Source organism: Dreissena polymorpha, chromosome 2, assembly GCF_020536995.1.
Source record: "Dreissena polymorpha isolate Duluth1 chromosome 2, UMN_Dpol_1.0, whole genome shotgun sequence".
Taxonomy (NCBI): domain Eukaryota; kingdom Metazoa; phylum Mollusca; class Bivalvia; order Myida; family Dreissenidae; genus Dreissena; species Dreissena polymorpha.
Window position 1 is genome coordinate 35,756,298 of NC_068356.1, and position 26,241 is coordinate 35,782,538.

The following is a 26,241-nucleotide window of genomic DNA, read 5'->3' on the forward strand; positions in this document are numbered from 1 at the left end:
AGATGTTTGTAGAAACAAAATGCTCGTTTTTTATTTATTTGTGACCACAATAATTTCCATGCCAGGTGGTGGGTCCGCGTGGTGATCAGTCCACTACGTGTGGGTGACTGGCTTCCAGCTCCTCTCATCTCTTCGAGACCATAGCCAACTGGATTCCCTTTTAGCTGATTGCTCTAGTCTGCCCACAGCAGTCCTTTTCTCATGGCCGTTGAGTCCCATGGCGCCCAACATCTTCCATATTGAATTGGCTGGGAAACCCCTTGCTCCTATTTCAACAGGGAACATCCAGGTTCTCCATCCTTGTTGTGTGCATTTGTCCATGAAATCAGAGAACTTGGTTTTCTTCCTTTCATAGGCTTCTTCACACCTTTTTTCCCATGGGATTGTCAATTCAATCGTCACCAGGTACTTTGCAGTGTTGGACCAGATGATAATGTCGAGTCTGAGATTGGTTTGTACTACCTCCAGAAAGGCGAGCTTTTTCTGTAGGTCAACAGCCATATTCCAATTGTCAGCTTCGTAAAGTACTGAAGGTGTTGTTATTTCGCCTTTAGGTGCTGACTGGCCTTCCTTAACGAAGTGGATGGTTTTTGGCTGTGGCTGTTTTCTATTCTTCGTTCGCTGTGTTTCAAGAATGTCAGCCATATCTTGAAGAACTTGGTCATGGCGCCACCTATATCTGCCTTGCGAGAGTGATGTGCTGCATGACGATAGAATGTGCTCCATGCTTCAGTTCTGTTACCAGTTGACATGATGGGCTGTCTTGTATTCCCCATCTGTGTATGGTAGTTAGTGAGGGTTGCAGATCATATACCGACCGCAGTAAGAAGCTGATTCACAAAGGCTCATACTTCCAGATCTGGTCCCATGTCATCTTCCTTGGTGTGGTGTCCCATTTTGTCCATGCTCCCTGTGAACCCATGGCTACTGCTCTAGATCTTCTCTCGTTTTCTTCCATCTTCCGCACATCATCTACTACCATTTTTCTTTTTTCCCCGCTGGCTGCTTGGCTCCAGTTAGGACATGTTGAGAATCCAAGACCTTGGCGCCCTTGCTGCCTAAGTCTACTTTTGGCCTGGGACTGTCTGGCTGGCTGACCACTTTCTCTCTTTTTTGTCTCTATGCCAGCTTTCCTGATCTTATCATCTCGGGATTCATTCAGAGTTACCACCAGTCGTGCCTTTGATGCCTTGAACTCCTCCACTAATAATGAGAGCGGGAGTTGTAACTTATTGGATCTTCCATAAAGACCTATGTTTGTAAAGCTTGGTGGTACCCCTACCCATCTTCGAAGATGCCTGCTTATGGTTCTTTCTAGGCCCTCCACTGTTGATGTTGCTATCTCATACAACATAAGGGGCCACATCAGGCGAGGTAGTAGTCCGTATTTTAACAACCATGCCTTGAATTTTTCTGGTAGCCAAGACCTGTCTATTTGTGTCAACCCTTCATTTAGCTGGCCTTTGATGCGCTTTACATTTTTTGTATCGTTGAGGCTGGCATCATACCACTTGCCCAGGCACTTGAATTGACTATCCATGATAGATGGTATGTATTCTCCCTGTACCTGGAGGTTGAACTTCTTGGTTGACTGGCTTTCGTGATGATAAGGCTTCTGGATTTCTTTGGCTTGAATTTCATTCTTGCCCAAGATGTTGTATTCTCAAGAGCTGAGAGGACCCATCTAGCCTGCACATGTGTCTGGGTTGTTATAGTCAAGTCATCAATGATGCTCCTGTTGCTTCGTAGGTAGATCCATGACGCTGTTTTTGGTCCACGGCTTTCCTTCTTGGCAGCATTCAGGATGAGGTTCATGCCCATGCCAAATAGGGTAACAGAAACGGTGCAGCCAGTAATGATTCCCTTCTCAAGCATCTGCCACTCCGTTACCTTCTCTCCCACTGAGACACGCAGCTGGATGTTGTCTAGGTACCCAAGGACAACGTTCTGTACATGTGCTGGTATGTGATAGTGATCCAGCGCTCTTCTTATCAGCTGGTGTGGTATGGAGCCGTATGCATTGGCTAGGTCTAGTCATACTACTGTTAAATCCTGTTGGTTAACTTTTGCTTCACGTTTCAGCTGGCGTAAAGCGCTTGTATGCTCTACACAACCAGAAAATCCAGGCACACCTCGTTTTTGGATTGAAGCATCCACATATTTGTTAGCAGCAAGGTGTGTGGTCAGTCTTCTAGCGAGGGCAGCAAAGAAGATCTTGCCGCCCACATTTAAAAAAGATATTGTCCTGAACTGGCTAATGTTGTGCGAGTTTGTTTCCTTAGGAACAAATAGGCCTTCTGCTTTCTGCCAGAACTCCGGTACTTGTCCTTTTCTCCATACCATCTTAATTAGGCGCCAAAGGCGACGAAGCAGTCTTGGGCACATCTTGTAGACCTTATATGGTATTCCATTAGATCCTGGGGCAGAGCCAGCTCTAGCTTTCTTCACTACATCTTTCACCTCAGCCAGGGTGGGTTCTTTACTGTCAAGTGCTATAGTTGGAGCTGGTTCAGGCATGATGTGTGCACATGGGCCCAAAGGGTCATCTCTTCTGGTGTCAGAGTGTGTATCCCTGTAGGTGGTTATGTATCTCCTCCATTGAGCTGTTGAGGATGCCTGATTTCTCCTTCGGTAGCGACTTTTTGGAGAACTTGTATTGATTGGCTATAAATGCAGCCCTTTGTTGTGCTCTCTTTCGTCTGTTCTTTCTTGCTGTCTCTGCTTTTCTGAGTTTCCTCAGTTGCTTTCTCTGCAAGTCTCGTAGCTCTTGCAATCCAAGTTTCTCCTCGTCTTTGGCGTTTCTACATGCCTTTCGCAGTTTCTTAAGCTCTTGTCTAATGGCCTGTAACTACCTTTCTCTCCTGTTGGGTTGACTTGACGGTTTGGAATGTTTTGGTTCATAGACTCCATATCGTTCTTTGCCAACCGTGTAAATTAGGCTTGTCATGGCCACAAATGACGTGCTCGTGATCAAAGTCTGTCCATGCCTTTTTATTCGAAGTCTTTGGCCACTATTCTTGGTCCCTTTCCTCCTCTGGTGTTGCTGGTGGGGTCTTATGCGGTACTTCTTTTACTGGTTCAGGGTCATCTTGGGTTTGAAGTAACTCAAGGAGAGGATCAATTTGGGATTCATCAGGAATCTGTGTGCTGTCAGATGGCATCTCATCTGCAGAAAGGTCTCTAGTTCTATGGGTAGCCTCCTGACTAGTGTCCTCCTGCGTCTCACCAAGGATTAAACTTGTGCGCTGCTTCTGGGATGCCTTTTGACCACATGCCGATCTTGCCTGGTGAATCCGTAGACCCCTGAAGCTGTTAGTATTAAGAATTTAACACTATGCGATAAACTGTTATACTTGGGACAAATATAATGGAAATTGTTATTATTCGCGAAATAAATTTCGTGATCTCTTAATTCAGATGTATTGTATAAGATAAACATATATCAATTAGTGGTTTGTCAAATGTATAGACACATTCGAAATGCCGATAAAATATTCATTGGACATCAGCCTTTTCAACCGCTGGAATATGTAAAAAAAAACATTTTATGCGATAGACTTCTTATCCGATAACACATTAGGGTTACCATATGCAATCTCTACGTGCATGTCTTATAAAGCACATCTGTTTGTGCATTTAATATTATCTTAAGAATGCCCGCAATTGTTGATACATTAGTTTGCACTTTCTTTCTTAATCCGTGTTTCTCAGTAGTTTTTTTCGTATTAACCATGTCAGTACTTAGTGTTTGATACATAACTAACGCTTTCCGGACGACCCATATTCTTGTTTAAAAAATAATGTTGAAAGCATGGTATTGTTCTATGAATTTTTTAGATAGTTTTCGCAATATACGGATTATACAGCATTTCAGAGAAAGGTGGAACATTCGTGGTTATTATAGGAGCAGCGTCATACGAAAATGGGTCTTATGCCAAATGCGACAAGAGAAGCTCTACGCCATTAATCGCGCAAGGTTTCTTGGTCACTTTAGACAGGGTAGCTCCTGACCGAACTGCGACATAAAACCCATTTTCACATAAAGCGGCTCAATTATTTAATATTACGAATCTGTAGTAGTTGCATATGAGAAATGCACGTATGAATAAAATATAATTTTTAAGAACCAGTTTATTATTTCTAGCTCTTTCTTTTCAGATTTCAGTTAAAGAAAGAAACTGACTGTTTATACATTAACTCCATTATGGCACCACAGTAAGTTAACATGTGTTGAATTAATCCTTTATTGATATGTAGTTTTTGTATGCTTTAAATGAAATACCTATACGTTTTCATTTGTACACCAAATCCAGACAAGTGGCATGTACACGTATATAAGTATGCGTATTCTTATTGAGTGTTACAATATAAATGTCCGACAATTGATTTGATCGTTTGTGATTACGGTATTTCCTGTTGTTTATCTTGCAAAACAGTATTTATCAGCACAAATGTATGTTGAATTTCCGCGATTCCAACATTCGGATATTCATGATTATACAACTCAGAAGTGTAGCAAAATAAACTTTATTTGGAATATTCCTTTTCTGCGTTGTTAAAGCTCTCACATTTAGTGGTCATACCACCAATAAAAAGACGCAAATTGTGTTATGCCTTTTTAAAATGTTTTTTCGCCAATGCGAAATATGTACATGTTTTTGATCAACCATCGTTGATCCCGTCAATGTTTGTTACATCTCAATAATTTCGCCGTTATATTTATCTCAACACACCGCATTAAAGTAAAGTGCATTTTAATGCCCTCCCGATACTTTACAGATATTAATTAAAATGTGTGTTGGCTGCGTCCCAGAATTTATGAACGTGTTGTTATATTTTGGCATAAAATGTGATTAATCTGAGGAGCATTTAAAGGGATCTTTTCACGCTTTGGTAAATTGACAAAATTGAAAAAAGTTGTTTCAGATCCGCAAATTTTCGTTTTAGTTTTGATATTTGTGAGGAAACAGTAATACTGAACATTAACCATGCTCTAATATAGCCATTATATGCATCTTTTGACGATTTTAAAACCTAAAAATTATAAAGCGTTGCAACGCGAAACGATTGAATAATTTGGAGAGTTCTGTTTTTGTCGTTAAATTTTGTTAAACTACGAAGATTGCTTATATAACGTATAAAAAACGTCAAGAATGTGTACTCGGCGGAATAGCTCAGTAGGCTAAAACGTTTTTACTTCAGGACTCTGGCAGGACTCCAGGGGTCACTGGTTCGAAACCTGCTCCGGGCAATGTTCTTTTCCTTTTCTAAATTTTATTCTTGATTTTTTACTGGTGCTTTTACGATCCAATGATTATATTTATCAATATAAAGCATTTAATGAATAAGTTAAAAAATGCCAAAATCTGTGAAAAGGCCCCTTTAAACAACACTTGGTAAATTTATTCCAATCAACTAATACAATAAAAAATAAGTCTATACATAGAATATATATTTCACATCTGACGATATTTTGGTGATAGTATATAAGATCTGAAGACAGTTCAGGTGATGGGGTCCGTTTTTCAAATGGTAAGTTCTCTGTTATGTTGCTTTATTTAATATTATAAGCATCTAGCAATTGCTACATTCTCGAAAATCATTTGTAAAGGAAAGAACTTTCCTGATCGCCTTATGTAAGAGTGTGCGTTTAGAGCAAGCGTTTATACTCAGTAATCCATTGAATATCGATATGTTTTTAGATACGATGAGCATACATGATTGCGTAAATGTAGACGCTTCGTTTTAAATTCACGTTCCTATGTAAGGAATACCAGCAAAACGTAAAACATGCCTGTATTATATTTACGCACGTGTGATGTACTTATAAGATCATTATTGATTGCTGTTATAAAATATTGCATCGACAATAAATAATAGGCAGTATAACTTCTGGTAGTAAATCATAACGAATAATTTCCAATAACAATCATCGGCGAATCTAAATGATACATTTGTTTGCGATTATTAAGGAATGACCCCACTCAAAGATGCACGTGTGTTTACAAAACATTATTCCCTAAAAAATTACAACAATAAATCATAAAAAGGGATGGCCAATCGTTTCTGGCTGGAAATTTATAAATCTGTTAACACATTTGCCGGTATCTTGACTAGAATATCATGGCCCTCAATGCCCGCAATCGTATTGCAAGATTCATTGTCAGTTGGCTTCTTGTTATTTGTTAACAATGTGATTGATTAAACGTTATGTAGGAACAACTAAATTTAAAAAAATCAGTTTTAAACAAAAACACCATTCGCTAGCAGAAAGCAACTTTCTTATCGGTCTTCAAATACTTTACACGTTTTAAATTCCTACTGACCGCACTAGGGAAGCCAATATCATCGTTTTAATACAATTCAGTACGCCATACAAGATGAATGCTATGCTGTTCTTGCCTGAAAATTGCCAATTGCGACCATACGGTATAACTGCTTATTGAATTGATATATTCTGTCCCAGATGCTTTGTTCAATTATGTTGACCGTAAGAAGGCAACATTTTTTTTGAATGAAGAGTTACTGAGAATGAGGTATTCTATCTTCTTAAGTCCCAACGAATACAGGTATACTTATAAATCATGTTCGAAGTTCCATCCACCATTAGATTGGCGATTATCGCATTTGTAACTTGAAGTAAACACAATCAGAAACGAAAATACAAAAACGACAGGTCTTTGTTGAAAGATGTTCCTTTTAACAGAGGACCTTTTCTTGTCATAATGCATGGAACACATTGATGAAGTCTGGAAGAGAAAAAAGACTATTCATTATTGGTTTTTAATGGCTCAAACTAATATGCACATTCACTTTTCATACCGAAGTTCTTAATGTTGTTTGTTTCCCAGAACAAACCTGCAATAAACCTTATTAATGTCAAAAACACGTAGCCGCAAGCATCAGTTAATGAAATGAATAATATTTTTCAGGTTTGTTAAATGCAAGTATATTTATATACTGTCTATAAAAAAGGGAATAAATAGAGAAAGTCATTGCGTTTAAGAACTATGTTGGCACGATTGCTCGAAAGTGTCATGATTGCATGTGGCTGTGCGGATGGAAATTAGGGGGAAATGTCACCATTATTTGGAAAACACAAACGTGCTAAACGCATTTTGGGAAAAATATATTTAAATAATTAAAAAAAGGCAAAAATAATATTGACTATTATTCTCATCTTTGTTTGTTGTTGGGTGTTGGCTTAAGTGGCTGCTTTTCCTTTAGTTTTTATAACGCGTGTCAATATATGAAATCAATACAATTACAAAACAAAAACGATGACAACAAAAACACCGAAAAGAAAAAGTTCTGATCATTATTACTTATGTTTAATAGTAATGTAATACACTTGTTTCTTCAATAGAATGTTTAAATCTGACCTTTCTTATCTTTGAAGCTTATTAGGATTAAATTCATTCTTCGTCTGAAACTTGGATAGGATTTGTGCAATTTCAAATAATAAATCGCATTTCATATCAATGTAACAACCTGTTATTTTCATATTTAGCTACTGTTCGTCGCATATCATCGTCTGAAAATCTGCGTAATGTGCCATGTATGAGATTTTTTTAATACAGAGGCAATTTGTAGTGCTAGAAAATAGTCTGTTTCATATAGAACTATCACAGTTCTGTTTAGCAGTCAAAAACCATTGGGTATCAAACAGATAAGAATGATTTATGCTCGCAAAATTATAAATGATACCTTCAATCATATTAAGACTCAAAGTCAAGGCGCATATCTTCGCTCTAATAGACGTTAATTTGCTTAGTAAGGAATTTCTGTTGAGTCTGTTTGTTAGACAACCGATGAGATTGGTATAATTATTCTTCGATAACATCGTCGCTACCCAAGACACGCTATAAAATAACTATATGTTACGTATCTTATCACTTAGGATTGTGAGAGGATGCTATTTTGGGCATACTTGTTATTTAGGTCCTATCAATATAAAGAAGTGAAACTCCAGCTGCTGGAGCAGTATTGAATTTTCATTAAAAACAATTAGTTGGTCCTTTATTTAAGGCAAGTGACCGATTGCCCAAACAGTACAAAACAGCACAATACAGCACAATACAAACCAACATAAACACAAAATATGAATAAAGCTGGGGTCACCGCCTTGGAACGGTCAATGCAAAGCATTGGGGGTTTAAACCTGGTTATAGAGCGCTCAACCTCACACTTGGCCCAGCAATATTCATAAAACATTTAAGTGTTAATAAAATTTAACGTCATAGCATTGTAACTCAAACTAAACAATAATAAAAGGGAATTAAAACGCATTCAATTTAATTACTATTTAATTACTCAATTGCATTGAAGATACAAGAGTAACAGAGTTACAACTTTTTGACGAACGATCAAATAAAACTATTCACAATTTTCAACTACATTCCTTCTTTATAGAAAAAGATTTGAGAATATAGTGTCATGGAGTTAATATCTCAGATAATCATCGCGAAAATACAGGAAGAAGCAGCAATAATCGGTGTAAACATTCCATACAAGACTTTGAAGCGGTTAAGGTATTTAAACTCCGCTATATCCGATCTGGCATTGTTTTCAGTGTATATATGATACGGATTCATATAATGATTTTTTCTTTTTATTGGCTTGCATGAAACAACCGTAATGCAACGACGCATGAATAAATGCTTTCAAAATTCTAGTTTTTCTTGTCTTTTTTTACCTGTCTATTATTATTGTTTATGTAAGAAAAATTTAAAGCAAACATGAAACTCAATTTTATAATTGATTGTCTTTTAATTAGTTTTCTGACTCTGATATGGATGCATAATTTATTAACTGCACCATCCAAGATGTTTGACTCACTAGTTTGATGCTCGCTGCACCAATTTTAGACTGCAGAGTCTTTGGTACCGCAAAGAAAAAATACCTATTCCTTTGAGATGGCATTTGCAAAGTGTCCTCCGCTGTTTTTAATACCTTCAATATTTCCTAAAAAGGTGCTTGTCGTGTCCTGGAACTTCCTTTATGAAAAGCCCCAGTCCTTCAGCGCTGAACGCTTTCATTTAGGCTGTGGCGACAGCCGAGTCTTTACAACCGCAAATCTGAAACGTTTATTGCTCGTTATAAGGGGAATCAAAAATGGAACACGTTAACAGGCCACGGCCTAAACAATCCACATTAACGGACTTTTTTTATTATTTCATGTTGCTTGTTTCAAGTCTTGTAAAATAATACAATTTTTAACTTTTAAATGGGATATACCATTTAATCAACTTGACATGAATTATTTCCTCACTTGTAAACAATATTCATTTAAAGAACAAGTTGCTTGATAATGTGGTAATATCTTGACGTAATATTTAACTGAATTTATGGCCAAGCAACAGTATTTCGGCGTTCAACGCTTTAATTATTTAATTGAATACCTGAACAAGATATATGTCTATTCTGCCGTCATCTAACTTTCAATACAATTGATTGAAGTGGTCAATCACGCGTTTATTTTTAACTTCTGATAAATGAGTTACGTGAACTTTGTAATCGATCTTTGAAAATGTTTAACATGAATTTAGTGATAATACTATATTTATGAGTGGTTTTAAATGATTGAAGAAATCAATAACGTCATGATAAGTGGAGCTGCCATGAAGGCCATCAATCAAAAATGTGTTTGATTGATAATGTGTTACCGTTTTGAAGTATTGATTCGTTCAATGTATCTTTATTTAATGGGATAAACAAACATATGTATCATTTATTTTATCAGCGACTTTATTTATCGATCGTTCTTTTTATGTACTGGTGTAAGAACTATAAATAGTTCTTTTTGATAAAACGTGTTTACCTTCGACTTGCCGAAATGTCCATATTGGAGATAAGATATCAGTTGGTATCATAGTATATGTGTGTGTGGCCTTGGGGTTACTTACCTTCAACGTTTATAACGTAAGCAGTATTAAATAACAATTTATCAAGTGTATGTTTCATTTTACAATTCGTCGAGCGATTCACGGATCTACAGATAGTGATTGAAGGTCTAAGTTGCCTAGCATCATTTATTCATAATGAACATAACGATAAGTAATACAGTAAATTTAGTTTTTTTTTACATTGGGGCAATTCCATGGTAAGTAATCTTTTTAGCGTGTGCGCAATTGGATGTTATTTTATTGTTTCACGGTCGAATAGGCGAAAGCCTGTGTTCAGTTCCAGATATATCATGTGATGAGTTCATCTGATTTCAACAAAAAATAAGGGTTTGGGCGAAAATACAACCGCAACAAATCACACTCGTTTAAGCTGAGGTAAAACAAATCTAAAGAGTTTGATATTTACTATCTAATTAGCTTAAGCTCATAAAGAACACGTTGAACAAAATATTTACAATATACGAAAGTACTTGAAACCTAGAGATTCAATTCATTAAACGCATTTTGAAGGATTTTCTGAAACTAAAGACCTGCTGTTTCATGTGTGATCTTTCATGTGATGCTGTTTACTCGAGAAATTGTGGCTTATATTGTATTATTATATGATAGCGTAGAGTGCTAAAAAAAGTAAGCGATGCGATTCTTGTACCGATCCAAACTTCTTCTAGAATCACCTGCTTTCGACATGTAACGGAAATAATAGCGTGATATATGCGACCAAGCCAAAGAAGCGTCCACTTTGCACTGCATGTGATACTGACGAGAAAAGTACGGCGAGTAATTATTAATGAAACACTTTTTTGAGCAATAGTATGGCTTTGGAAATGACCTTGATGCTTTAATTTAACAATCTTATTTAAAAAATCCAACGTCCAATTGAGCTGTATACAAACTACGAGTTTAAAACGAATGGGAAAATATTTTAATTGTGCATGATGTCGAGGTGAAATCAGATTGGGAAAAGCAAAATGCATTTCCTGGTTTCCCAGCTATCTTACAATCTGAAAGCGATTACATTCAAAATACAACGTTGATATGTCGATTAAAATAAACTCGTTAACATTGGAGTAATGTGTATTTGTATGACACAATATGCAATGATTGTTCATTCTTAATATTAATGTGTTTTAAGGTCCTAAGTGCATTTATTATTCATCAAAACAAAGTAGGGGGCTACGGAAAGGACATCTTTATTTCTTGGGGTTACGGGATTGTTTTGTTTTATATCGAGCCTTTGGGCAAGTAATAATGGAAACGAATCTGTTTATAGAATTAACGTCGTAGAAGATTCTATAATATTTCGTTCAACGAAAACCACCACTCGTTTGGCTGCCTATAGCCTTTATCCTAAATATTTTGAATAGCGATTGAATTCGTTTACATAGGAACGTATTAGCTCACTACTTTTTCGTTTTGAACGACGCAAGAGTGTAATTACAATACTTGAACATTTGTATGAATACGTTTACTCTAATGTAAATGAATAAAAAATCAACAGAATGATAAATGAAATACATTCGAAAAAATGTAATCCGTAAACGGAATACTCACGGTTTGGTTGAGGAAGATTACAATAGTCAAGCAGATAATGAAAACAACTAATATTTAGTATTGTGTTCACCTACACGAATCATCTGATATCATAAATATTAAAAACAAGAACAACTGAATAACTGTTATGAAAAGCATTGCTAGATAGTTTCACCATAAACAGGTGTGTATCTATTACTAACGAACACGTGTGCACCAAAGGTTTAAAGTAGTAATAGAAGATTGTTTTATAATCCCTATACGTCGTTTTCAAATTATAAGTAATAGCGAACATTTAATGTGCGGAACTTTATCTTGATTAAATTAGTGATATCTGGCAGACGCGTTATTTCTATAAAATAAAATGTACCTGCTTCTTAAAAAATTTCATCTACAGATAAATAGATAAACAAAAATTAATAAAAATGTACCATGCATGTTTTTAAACATCTCTTTTTTAAAGAAACTACCGATATAAAAGAACATTTTACAAAATGCTTATGCATTCGCGAGAAACATTTCTCATATGGCTAAAGGATCTGGACAAAAAACAGTGTACAATGTTATTGCGAAACATACGGGATTGAAAAGTGTACAAGTATACTCACGTGAACCCTGAGGGTAGGTTCAACGACGTTGCATTTGGGCCGCGCTGTAAGATAACGGGGTTTAATGCATGTACGTAAAGTTTCGTGCCAGATTAGCCTGCGCAGTCCGCTGTTCACTTTACGCGCATACATTAAGCCTCGTTTTCATAGAGCGAGGCTCCTTTATATGTTAAGAAGAGAATATGGGCAGATTATTTGCATTCTGATGGTAGACTCAATCGAAATGTTGAATAATATCCATGATTAGCAGATTGACTGGCATTTCATCTCAGAGTTTTCCCAGAAATCTGTATTGAATTACAAATAAGTGAATTTTCTGTATTATTCTTAGATTTGAGAGACTTTAATTTGTGTATGAAACATGTTAACATTTAACTCAGATATACTGTTATGCTGTTACATCATTTCAATACCTCTTCCTGTGAAAAATTTACCGAGTTGAAATTATGGCCATCAATCTTAACAAATTAAAATGGTGATCGATATTTACAAAATTATTGTGTAATTTTGTTTTAGGTTACATTTTTTTGTCATATGTTTAAAAAGTGATTATTATAATATTAATTTAGTCTTCAAATGTAATTATACAGTTCGTAGAATATATATTTATAAATATTTTCTAATATATAATGTTGGCTGGTAAAATATCTAACAACTACCGTAATGTACCGTGCATGTTTTACTATTCTCAGCGAAGTCATGTTATATTGGTAATATGAAAATATAGTAATAATTCGACACAACATATTGGTTCCATCACATGATTATTATGTTATTATACGGACATAAGACAATTAAAACAAGGAGTCGAATGTATGAGCGGATATATGATCAGTGACATGTCCGTTGCAAGTAGCTTTCGGGATTACCATATTTGACTTTGTTTTTCAAAGATAAAACATGTTTGAAACATTTCATGCGTACTAAGCAATATGTAAAAATGCAGTCATAATATACTTTTGAGACATATGCATTGTTTTAACTATTCTGTTTTCCAATCATCTTGAGTGTTTTGAGTTATCATTTCACTTTGACATGGGAAGCCCTTTTTTACCGATTTATACACAGATTGCGATTTAAATGTTGGAAGTAAATCGTATATGTGAGAGATAAGAATACATAACAATGCAACAATTTTATGTATATAACTTGGCGGCTATTCTTTATAGAATATGCAAAGAATGTATCAGCAAATATAGGGCGTTTCTGATAATAATAAAAGCAGTTACTTTTAGTCCCACTTTAATACTCAACTTTCCAGAGAAATCAAATATCAATTATTACTAGTAATTACTTATGCGTGTATGCTCCATTGTTTGCAATCTTTAGTAAATAGATTTATGCGTTCTTGTTCCATTGTTTATAATCTTCAATATTATATTTATGTGTATTGGGATAGGACGTTTTAATTTTGAACATTTCAGATTTTGCTAAATGTTAACCATAATTATGTTTGACGTACTCGTCTAGTATAAGACTTGTGTGTATTGGGAGCGGAAGTTTTAATTTTGAACCTCTGAGATTTTGCTTAATGTTAACAATAATTATGTTCGACGTACTTGTCAAATATCGCGTATTTGAGTTGCAGAGATTTTTATGTAAAATAATATGAACAGTATGTGTTAATTGCGTTGGGATTGGTATGGCATGTCATTCGATGGCATCTTTAACAATTAATGAACGCGCTTTCTGAAAACGGGGCTTAATGCATATGCGTGAAGTGTCGTCCCAGATTAACCTGTTCAGTCCTCACAAGCTTATCAGGGACTCTTTTATGGCATTGCTTGTGTAAAATAAGTCACTTCGTAGCGGAAATCAAGTGTAGGAAAGTGTCGTCCCTATGCGTACAGGACGGTATATTATTTTTAACGATACTTTAAACACGTGCGTTCAGCCTCGTTTTCGGATAGCAAAACTAACATGTAATATGAGCCGCAACACTTCAGATGAACTCATGACATTTCAGTTTATCGGCATTGATCAAACTGATTTCCGTTCATTATTTTGCATTTTGACAATTTACTCTGAAGATATCGTTCATAATTTAGGTTTGGCGCACATTTCAATTTGTGTTTTAAATCGAGAACCGCATTCTCTATATTATATGTGTAGCCTACACTGTGTATGAATATGCAATGCCAATTTACATTGTCATATTAATCAATTAGTCACTAATAAAATATTTATTATTTCGGTTGAGTATGCAAAGTTGCACATCCGATTAAAATGTTTTAAAATAAACAAGATGTGTTCAGAAAATGTTCTAGAAGAATGGGTGGAATTCAACGCAAAAATAAAGAGACCAATTTATGATCGACAGTTTATGCCACATACAAAAAGCCTGCCATAGACATAGCTTATATGATATGTAAATTATCATATCAATCTATGATTACAAAACATCATGCTGTAAATCACTTTGCAACTTTTTCCCTGAGTGCGTATTTTTCTCAAAATACAACTTTATTCAGACTCGTGCGCCTTTATTTCCAATTCAATATCCATACACTTTTTATTACGTTTTGTCGGTTGCTTTTTGCACTGTGTACGTTCCATTTTGTCATATCAGGACAATGTGACCAAAATTCGAATAAAATACTGGATCATTGCTCTGCGTTACATTGCAGAGAGCTTTTCGATGAATTATTTAATTTAGTGTATATCTTATCATACTAACAGAGTGAAACTATTTTTCGTGTTTTACATCCATTAGGGATTGGACATAAACCGTCGAGCATACTATAGCAGCAATCCCATCATGGCAATTCTGGTTTGCGTATGCATGGGCAATGTGGCAGTCCACATTCAGTAAATGTCAATGGAAGTATGAAAGTTTCATCAGTAGCAAAATTAAAGTTAAAAAACAACAACACAATAGCGATACGTGTTCAATAATTTCGTAAAATGAACTCTGATCCGGCCGATCGAGTTCACAAATGAAATGGTGAAAGGTCTGCTTATATCAAGATTATGCGTGCATTATATAATTTCAAGGATGTTTTATCATGCATATAGTCAAACATTATAAGTGCATATAATTATATAGACATTTGTCAGTGTGTTAATAAGACTAACACTCACGTATTAAATGCAATACTAGATGAAAATGGCATATAGAATAAATATTTATAAGTATATTTAAAGACTCATAGGTCGTACATATAATGGTACGCTATAAATAGCATTTGTAAGTTTGTAAACTCAGTTTAATAAAAAATGATGCAATAATCACAAATTTAATAAAATGTTGATACTAACCAAATTTGTTTAAAACAAGTGCATATGACAGTAAAACATTTGGTTATACCTACTTACGAAGCGATACATTGAGTTCAGAATAGGTCAGGTAAAATAAAACTGTTAACACCGATTAGCTCCCCTAGCTGTTAACATGATTTGAGGTTTTAAAGAAAAAAATGTATCGCAGTTTATGGAGAATCTCTCACATTTTACAACAACATTCTTCAACCAGTGTACTTGTAAAATGTATCGGTATCATTGATAGCGATAATTAATTTCTTCTAATATAAACCAGATGAAACTTAAGCTGTAAATTTAGGAAAAGCAAGTGTTTTTAGCAACAAAAACGAACATTATTCATCCACGCCCTAGTAAAGAACCATCACCGCCATGATCTACATTGTCATCGGCATCAAGACATCCCTAATTTTGGAAATAAATTGATCCAATTTAGAAGGATGAGAGAGTCAACTAGGCATAAAAGGGTTAACATAAACCATTCGTTACGCGCTATACGTTTACATTTTCTAAGCGGATGAACTACATTCTATGACTCGCGTTCTCGTAATCTAAGATTAGATACCAAATGTTACATAAACATCCTAATTTCTATACTACCGAATCCAAAACAAAACGAAGACAATCGCTTTTTATACTGCCATTGACTTTGAGAGTGACAATTCTGCGAGTAATCAAGAATTCCCTTCACCTGGTAGTTTCATCACAAAACATTCTAGTGGTGTTTTATGGCGTATTTTGGAAAAATGTCTGCAAAGTAAAACTGTTAAGTGTTGGTTGCATGTTTAAGTAATTGTAAACCTTCGCGTTAACGTTCATGCTATGAGTACGAATCAGGCTAACTTTAGAATAGCCTTGCAACCGTTGTGTTTATTTCTAGTCGGACGACCAACAGAGTAACAAATAGTACCCCTAGTTTCTCTAGCTACTGTAAAGATAACGGGGCATGCCAGAATGAGTACCATGTCATTGTCAAAACATCGACCGCCCGCTCAGACGGCGAACGCGGTATCCATTTGGAGAAGGTTTATCTAGTGATATATTTGACAAGTTACCCGTATCGCTACTTGTTTCGTTTCAATGGATTTTGAGATATGTAGCATCAAAAGAATACTTAATGAAGAGTAAATATAAATATACACTTCTTTGCAATAAAAGACATAAGGATAAATGTACCGTGTTATGCAAAATGTGTATTATGCCGAATGCGGCCAGCGTTGCTCCAGATCACACTTCGCAATCTTAACCCATTTACGCCTAGTGTACTCTCCCATCCTTCTAAATTGGATCAATTTATTTCCAAAATAAGAGATGTCTAGTATATATATTTCTATATTTAGAATATTTCTTACATAAATTCATTTTAGCAAACAGCGCAGACCCTGATGAAACGCCTCATAATGTGGCGTCTCATCGGTGTCAACGCTGTTTGCCAAGACCTTTTTTCTAGACACTAGGCATACATGGGTTATAAGTCTGATCAGGCATTACGCTGTCCGGTATAAAGTCACGACAGGATTCGCGGTCGCATAAGCGGACAGGGTAACTTCTTATCAGACAGCGCGGATTTGCAGGCTTGGCTGGAGCTACGCTGACCGGATATGGCATAATACCCATTTTCGCATTTTGACTTCGAAGTTTTTCAGGTACTCTTGTTAAGAAACGCGGTCTCATCATCTCTGTTTCAAGCAAAGCGTGTATCAGATAATTCATTATAACCGGTAAAATCTATGTTTTCTATGGCAAGAATGCGTTCCTTTCACAAATGGTTAGACCGTATTGACAGTGAAAAAAAAGAGTGAAACACTTTTCATCTGTCTTATTTGAAAAAAAAATCAATTGATTTAGTGTTTCGCGTGCTGATAAACAAAATACACGTCAGCATTAAGTCCGCCCCAAAGTGCTCAATGCGTTGTTGAAATTTCTAATTCTCTTCTTATATTAAGGGATGTTAAAAATCGTTCCATGATGTGTATGTGTATATTGTCGTGTTATATACTATTAACGACTCTTACCTTATGTCAACGAAAATAGACTAAGATGTATAAAAAAAAGCTCTTTTGTCGTAATGAATGTAGTTCAAATGCTAATGGAGGACGGAATTGGAGCGTGTCATGTCATTCGTTTGTCCAGCGACACAGTTTATCATTCATGGTTGTCACGCGACATTCATATGCATGTGAGCAACGTGAAGACTGTAAATGTTGTCTACATTAGCTGCATCGCACGTTTTTGATGTGACAATGATTATGTCAAGACATAACGCAGTACGAGAACTTACACTCACATAAAAACAAATGAAATGTTTGCTTAATATTGTTTCGCAAGATGTATACAACTTATTTGTTGAACCCTAATTATATGGTTATACTAAGTATGAGCTGAAAAACATTCAAGGAGGAAATTATTTCAGGATGTACGATTATTATACACCACCTTACGGTACTTTGTTTAGTTTGCTCAAAAGCTTAGACACACTTATTTTTAATAATTGTTGCGTTTAGATTATAATCATTTTTATATAAAATTCATGTTGATTCCTGATGTAATTATTAATTTGCTCCAATATGTAAATTTACACTTTGAAAATAAGAAATCGCTAACATATAATAATAAGAAAACATACAATTACAAAAAAGCTGATAACTATGTTTTCTTTTCAAATAATTAACTTGTTGGTACAAACGTTCAATTTACATTATCTCACTTTTAGATAATGAATGTATTTGTATATGAGAAACCTATTTAATAAATATGTTTGAGAAAATATTTTACAATAATACATATATTATGTGTAATTTCTCCAATCTGAGCTATTTCTAATGGCTGCATCAGCAAACAAATCACGATGACCTTTCAACTTCTTATATACTCAGTATATTAAATGCACTTGCAGTTTTGTTTATTGAATTAACAGTTCAAGCATTTCTTATAACAGCTAAACGGATATTTATAAATATAAATTGAATATCTAAATGACATATGTTCATGTCAACACATTGCAATAACTAAATTATACGCCAACTCGTAATACCATTTAATACGCATTACAAGGTTCCATCTTGTTTAGTATGTGTTAACCAACATTAAATGAACTACATGCTTGATTATCCCGGGAAATAATAAGTTCGTGTGTTGGTATAATTCTATTGTATACAAATTTTTACACAACCGGTGTTCCAGGAATTGCCGAAATGTTGATTTGTAAAAATGTAGTATGGAACAAATTACATAATATAACAATAATTTGCGATGACCCCCTCCCCCCAGTTTTTATTTCATATTTGTTACATATATAGACGCGACAATCAGAATACAGAAAATCATAACATTCTGGATACTAACATAAATACCCAAAAGGACCTAAACAAGCGTAATCTGCGCATCAGAACTAAAACATACTTTATAAATGTCCACGTAACAGCAGTTAAGGTGCTCATTATTAACTACGAAAGATGGTTGTTATTGTTTCACTATCCTAAAATACGTTATTCGAACATATCGTCTGATATGTAGTACAATGTTAGTGGGCAAAGTTATTTCACAGTTATCTCTTGATTACCGTGTATTCTTAAGTTCCGGAATTGAGACGTAACACCTTTCAGTTAGTGTTCAAGCAAAATGAATAGATAATAAGCGAAGTATCCTATTTACATAAGTAATTAAGTATTTCCGCATCTGTCATTAACCCCAATATGTTTCCTGTGTGTAATACAAGGGAACCGTTCCATCTACACAGCATGTGGGCGTCAATAGTTATGACGGGTTTTATTACCGTATGAAATAATTAGCACGAAAATATCTACATGTTATTCATTAAAAGACGTGCTTGATCCGCTATTAGCTGCGTAGCTTTTTTGATATCAGATGCGTAGCATTTAAATGTATTTAAATCAATTTTATCACATACACGTAACTATAAACATCATTTTTCCAGAATTTATGGTATTTAATATTTATTATAAAAAAATGAAACTTTCCGCCTAGACTGGATTTTTGTTTAGAAGATACTTCGTTTTTTTTTAATAAATGAAATAGATTAAAGCGGCTATTGTCGTCCCTGCTGTCCGCACAGGCTAATCTGGGCCGACACTGAACGCATGCATTCAGCCCAATTATCGCAGAAAGAGACTCACTCGCAGAAAGAGACTCACTCGCCAATAATCCTGAAGCGATTTTCAACCATTCTTCGATCAGGTGATGAAAACTTCAACGTACACGACTATGTTGCATTGCACAGCGTTATCAAGCTGTTGTTCATTTAATGTTAAGTATTATACTTCAGAAGTTAATAGACAACGTACGACGTATTTTAAAATTTCATTTTTTTAGCATGAATATGGGATCTGTAAGTCGATTTTAAAAAGAGCGGATTTGTATTGCATATTTCGTAAATTTCCATCTGCAAGAGATACTAAAGGCAGTTATGAAAGCCTCTAAGAGATATGTTAAGTTAATACTTGTTTTGCTAAAATCCGTAATTGGTTGATACATTAGATTTCGTTTAATTTCAACTCTTTTTATCCATTTCGATTTAAACTTGTTTCTTAATATGACACATGAGTTCATGGAATAATTTACAGATTTATGTTGTCTTGTACGTACATACTTTCTGTGGTCTGGTCAGATGACATGTAAACGATGAAATAAACTTCAAATTAAATTGCGTAATAATTACCATTATCAAAGGCTTTTTTATACGGAGAGGACGTTTATACATGAACAACAAATACTTAATTTTACCTCATTATACGATATTTATTCACAAGTCATTTGTTGAACATGTTTTCTTTAAATGTTTCTTCCCATACAAACGGACATCCTAATTTAGATTATAATTAATCCTAGGTATCATATTTCTAAATTATGAAACGTCAATTTGAATACTGACTTCATAGATCAATATATTTTTACAGTCTTACTGTCAACACAGCCTATAAAACAAGTTTTAAAAAGCTACTTAGGGAAAACCTATGCACTTTATTAATTTCATAAATTTCTTCATGTTTCTGGCTTTCCGTATTTTCGTACTTTGACATTGAAATGTATTAAACAAATGCACACTGAATCATTTATTTTGTATCCTTTGATAAGTGGCTTTGTGAATTTCGGTGTTCCGAAAAATAAAAAAAGTTTAAATGGTCGGTAAAACCTTAGAAAATCTTACTTGTACCACACTCGAGCACACATCTCCATCTCCCTATATTCGAAACCTTGCATACCATGACAAGATTTAATGCGGTCATTTTATTTACCATAATTATTATGCAATAAAACGTGAGTTACTTGTTTTGTTCAGTACACAACATTTGTCGATGATCGATGTTTTCTTTTTTTCTGAAAAAGTACATATGAACCATTAAGTAAAATTTTTCAGCAGGTAAATGTTAATGTGCTTTCTTAGCAAATGTCAATTTAAATATAAACTAGCAATATATCAATTCGCTTTGATCAGGGGCGAATTTCATTTGGTGAACAAACGATACGTATGCTTTGTTCGAATGAACATCCGTCAGTCATTACTTGCCTCGAGGCAGAGCATCTGTCAAATAAACGTTTTGCAAATAGGCTTCTAGTATCTGTACGCAATAAGCACAACAAGTTTATGTTATGAACATACTAGGCGTATAATTGTATATTGTAGTGTAAAAGATATATGTTATTTTACCTACGCTACTGCACATAAAACAATTATATGGAGGCATCAAACAATATTAATATGGAAGTTTTCGTTCGGAAACGTGCTTTGACTACCACTCGGATTAATGAATGCATATTGTTCTTAACGCACACAGGCACATTTTGGAGTTTTGTGTTAAGTAAAATTGGCATGTGTCAAACTTAGAAATTGCACGGAGCTGAAATGAAAAATATCACACTGACATTTCAACCGTCAATCTATGCCTTTGATTCTCGTATTTGAGCAACGGTAATTTCTATGAAGACTTTCTTATGCTATTGTTATCAAATTAAATATTCAAGTAACATATAGCAGAAAACTCTAACACAACGATATTGGTTAAACAAAAGCATGTAATTGCGGATCATATATTTAAATGTGTGTACTAACTCAACAAACGGTATCAGGATTGAAATTCGTCTTACCATTCGCTGCGTATCGGTTTTGTATTCGCCTTCATTTTGTCGATCATCTGTGTGCATAAATTATTCACATTATATTGTTTATAGAACAAACCCAAATCTGCTTTAAGAGTTAAACGATAGTAGACCCAATCATCTTGATAGTTTTAAACTCTTCAAAAATGCATTCATCCGAGTGTATAAATTTAATGGTATTATTTTTCAGGTAACCATACTGCCGTTGCCAAGGAAATATTAGTAATCGACGCGTAGCTACCATAGATCTTCGAGGAAGCAAGGATACCTGCAAGTGTAGGGAAGGAAGGACCAAAATGCCTGTGGCCGAGCTTAATCTTGCGGTGAATATCTCCGTAGGAGATGGGTACCTCCAGGACAAAGGACAGAAGCAGCTCATGTTTATCTTCTGGGGCATCATAATGCCTATCATCGGCGTCATAGGCTTCATCGGCAATATCCTCAACATAATTGTCCTATTTAGAATGGAAATGAAGTCCACAACAATTTACTTTTTACGAACTCTTGTTGTTACCGACACCGGAATTATTATTGGATGTATCATGGGGTTATCCTCAGTTTCCATAACTCAACTCTATCCCGAAAATCCCGGCATGGTTCACTTTACTGACGTCATTTACCCGCATATTTACACGCCAGTCAATTACATTGTGATGACGCTGCAATTTATCAACGTCTGGGTAACGGTGGCAGTTGCCATTGAACGCTATATTTCCATATGCCATCCGTTCACTACTGTGCACATCTGCAACAAGAGAAATGCTTTCATTCTGATCGGAAGTATTATTTTTATTGCTGTTGGATATAACATACCGCGATGGTTTGCAATCACGGTCACAGCATGCGATAATAAAACTAACTGTTTTTCAATTGTCTCTACAGATTTGGGTAAAACTGAGGGCTATGAACAGTACTATGCTGTGTATGCCTACATGGTTATTATTTACATTATACCTTTGGTACTTCTAGGTATCTTGAACACGTTGTTAATCAAGGAGTTAATGCGCATGCGCCGAAGAAGATCGGTACCAACTCCGAATGAGAACAGTGAAACAAATATGAGCATTGTGCTGGTTTTGATCGTCGTTGTCTTCATTTTGTGCCAAACGCCAGGTCTTGTTGCCCAATTTTGGTTTCTTGGTGAAGACGTGTTGACCAAGTGGCTATGTGTTAGTAACACTCTGTTTGCTTTGAACGCGTCAGTTAATTTCCTCATTTACACTGCGGTTGGCCGCAAATTCAGACACGTACTTTTCAAAACGTTTAAACACGTTTGTAGTCAAAGACGGTCATTAAATCAGAATGGATCGTACTCTCACAACGGAGGAACAGAAATGACAAAGTTGACAAACATGCAGGTGTACGATTCAGAAGACATGACTGATGAAACATGTACGTTGAAATGCAAGCGATAATCAAGTGATATGTTAGAAAGGCAATCGAGCGATGAAACGACATTCAGAGCCACATCGTGGGCCAGCGTTGATGCAAGATTTTATGAACAGTTGCATAAAAAATAGAGTAATGAACACTTTGAAACTGGTAGATAGTGAAATCAGAATGTCTTAAATGTAAGTGTGTCCTGTGTCGCAAAGCTATTGGTCATGCCATAGACAGTTTTGTACTATAGGGTAGAACACATGTCTTGAAATTTTGACTTTTCATAAAGTTTTTTTGTCAATTATATTTCCAGCTTTGTCTTAGTGACGCGTTTTAGGTGAGGAACTATTCTTATTTTGGCATTGAACATTGCATTTTTACATATATAAGGATATGTATGCAAAGAAGCTTTGTTATAAAAACGACTTTGTCTTTCGAAACAAATTCAATCTGATTTTCCAATACTAGTAACCTTGGCCAATAAACATCGATAAGATTGGTCTCAACAAACAGCAATACTTAAATTTCTGATCGGCATATCATACACAAAAACTTTTTGGTAATTATTTTTCTTTCTTCAATTGATCATAAATGGTTGGTCAAGATAACCATATTCTGTGAAACACGTTGTTTCAAATTACTGTAGTTTTATTGTCATAACATCAGTAACTTATAAGGCGTGTCTTTTTTGAATGTTTTTGTGTTGCTTACATGCAGGCCGTGTATGCATTTGTGATATTCAGGCTTTTGACCTTCTATGGGAATATTAATTATACGATGCAGTGAATAAACTGCTCTACTCAACAAAGTATGTGCAAATTACAGATTGTAATGTTTCTTTATTTCAAGACCCTTTTTGTTGGTATTTTGGCAAAAAAATTTTGAGTAATGCTATTTTTGAAATATGACCAAAGCTTTTATAAATGTTTTAGAAATTTAATATATGTTTTTCTTTCATAAGTTGCGTTTCTTTTTTCAAAGCCATTAATCAATGCTTGATTTACTGAAAAAATACAATTGTATGTACAGTACGCACAAATGGAGCTGCTTTGATTTTTGTTTATCTTCAATCTCTCTTTTTTTCGTCAGTGCAGCCATTACGCACTTTTTTATTGACTAAGATAAACGATCTTAAACATGTATAATAATTAATATAAGTATATCTAATTAACTGTATAGAACGTTAATCAATAATTATATGCTTGTCAACAGCATCGGTTGCTGATACAGTTATTGCATCGTGTGCTTAAAGTACTATGTCACGTTTTATTACAAACAGACAAGTACTTTACATCGGTCACCGGATAATACTAAGAGTGCAAAATTAAATTTAAATATTTAATTCTTATTTCGAATTCTTTATTTTCGCTTTGTCTTGCTCTACATATTTGCCATGTGATAAGAAAGCTAAGTGCTTGTTTTAGTTATATATGAACACCTACACAATGCAAAACCATCTATTTGTTAATTCCAAATTATTTTGACAATCAGCTTGCTCCATATTTAAATTAAACATGTAACATGATTGTCATCAAGTCGACAACATTAAATCATCGGGGTTAACGTAAATATTCGTGATTATGTAATTTCATTTTCATACACTTGAATTTATCGGGATGGCTACCTCATTTGGTAGAGCGCTAGACTATAAATCCGAGGATTGCGGGTACGATCCACAGCCGGGTTACATTGCGGGTCCGATCCACAGCCGGGCTACATAACTTGTGAGGCAATCGGTCATGGAATCCTTTCTACGCCCCTTTTTTTCCTGCCTCTAATCCAAGTTGGGCGGTTGTCTGTTATTGACTTGTATGTCTTCTTAGTACTGGTAAACCAGCTGGGCAAATTAACTCACAGGGCCATTGTATATTTATTAATTCTTGACACATATATACACATGTCCTTTTTTCCATTGTAATATGCATTATGTTTATGACTGTTTTGTTTCCATAACATGGACCAATTTATTTAGCTCAATCCTATGCTTGTATACATCATTTGTGATATTTAAATTCTCAAAAATGTTGCGTATTGTGTAATTGTTATGTTTAGAAATTGTCTCATGTGGTCGCTTTTGTCAAAGTGTCCAATATCCTTTCCCATAACGTTTATTATTTTATGTACACCGTCGTAATGTTTCAATACATGTCCATATAAATAATGGATCGTTTTGATTATATAAACAATTAATATGTATGCGTGTTTTTTTTCAGATGAAAGAAAATATGTGACTAGTAATTTCACAACTTTAATGACATTTTGTGCGTACCAGATAAGAATATGATAATGTTTACATTTACTCAATCTAGCGACGAAGTCAGTTTGCATGATAAATAAGCTAATATTTGCCCGGGATTTTATAATAATACGTCTGTTAGGGACACGTGTAAATATCATGATTGTCTCATACTAGTTAGTCCATACATATTCGTTTTAGGAGCAGTGTTTTAAAAGAATTGATCTTTTTATGGCATTGACCATGTGATAAAGGTTAGCAGTTAAAACATATTTGCACAACTTAACACAATATTTAAAGCAACATTAGAATTCGCATCGGAATAATCTTTTGAAATTTGATATACATTTTGTATCAATTTTGAAGCGCTTCTTGTTCAATGGAATGTGACATTGTCTCCTGTTTTGTTACTTAACTGTCAACTGTGATTTGTTAGACTATTTTGCATTTACATATTTATTATTATACGTATGCCAGGAAAGCAGCAATAAATAATAAATCTTAAAGTCTTGTTGTGGTTCCAGACAGCATACATAATCAAGGGATGAGTAGAGGTAGTTATGGATATCACAATGTTCGCCTAAAGAGACTGACGTAGATATGGGCATTTATTTATAGAACTTACCAAGAAACAGTTATTGAACTATTTTGACATGTTTCCTTACCTTAAGTATTGGGGGGTTCATTCACGCACTAAACATCTATACTTTTGCAGTATGCATAATTTCTGGCGGGCAATAAATGGTTACGGTGTATTATGCGATTTAAGATTTATGTCATGAAGAATGCGAGCGGGGAATACAGCAGAATATTGAATTAATTCCTGTTTCAAAACATTACATAGACAATAAATAATCGGACGTATAACTTCTTGTAGTGAATTATAACGAATAAATTCTTATAAAATTATCGGCGAATCACAATGACATATTTGTTTACGGTTGTTAAGGAATGACCTCACTCAAAGATGCACATATGATTATAAAACACAACAACAGTGGCGTGTGGACGGAAAGCGAATGGAATACCCATTCGATCATCATAAGATATTTCTACTTTGTAAATCGCTACCATCTCGACCTGGACTGTCAACACATTTTCATCACTGGATTGACATCAGTGACACATTTAAGCCTACAGAAAACAATTATTAATCAATCACTACACCCAAGTACGTCAGTGACCTTGTTTAGACCTGCTGTTAAAT

The 26,241-nt window shown here is 34.9% G+C and overlaps 2 protein-coding genes across 13 annotated transcripts in view; one reads left to right on the forward strand and one right to left on the reverse strand.

The window, feature by feature from the left end:
• The window catches only part of LOC127866594 (FMRFamide receptor-like), a 77,377-nt gene extending 51,837 nt beyond the window's left edge, over positions 1 to 25,540 (forward strand). For 5 of the 12 annotated variants that reach the window (XM_052407233.1, XM_052407230.1, XM_052407234.1 and 2 more), the window contains exons 3-4: positions 4,159 to 4,215; positions 21,609 to 25,540. In XM_052407233.1, coding sequence (XP_052263193.1) covers positions 21,715 to 22,833 — 1,119 coding nt within the window. In that variant the 5' untranslated portion in view covers positions 4,159 to 4,215; positions 21,609 to 21,714 and the 3' untranslated portion in view covers positions 22,834 to 25,540. Of the gene's footprint in view, positions 1 to 4,158; positions 4,216 to 5,202; positions 5,533 to 9,889; positions 10,103 to 21,608 lie in introns of those variants that run through there. The other 7 variants (XM_052407235.1, XM_052407237.1, XM_052407239.1 and 4 more) reach the window with 4 other exon arrangements.
• On the reverse strand, positions 836 to 2,517 carry LOC127869656 (uncharacterized). The gene is made up of 3 exons (XM_052412313.1): positions 2,110 to 2,517; positions 1,509 to 1,995; positions 836 to 1,203 (listed from the first exon to the last, which is right to left on the reverse strand). The coding sequence occupies exons 1-3, from the start codon at positions 2,515 to 2,517 to the stop codon at positions 836 to 838; spliced, it is 1,263 nt and encodes a 420-aa protein (XP_052268273.1).
• Positions 25,541 to 26,241: the final 701 nt, after the last annotated feature.

Excerpts from the sequence above, each read along its gene's own strand:
- LOC127869656 (XM_052412313.1), bottom strand. The coding sequence starts at position 2,517 with ATGCCTGAACCAGCTCCAACTATAGCACTTGACAGTAAAGAACCCACC. Across the intron at positions 1,996-2,109 it reads TGCCTGGATTTTCTGGTTGT|CTGATAAGAAGAGCGCTGGA; the intron begins GTAGAGCATACA and ends ATACCACACCAG. Across the intron at positions 1,204-1,508 it reads TTCAAGTGCCTGGGCAAGTG|TGGAGGAGTTCAAGGCATCA; the intron begins GTATGATGCCAG and ends TCTCATTATTAG.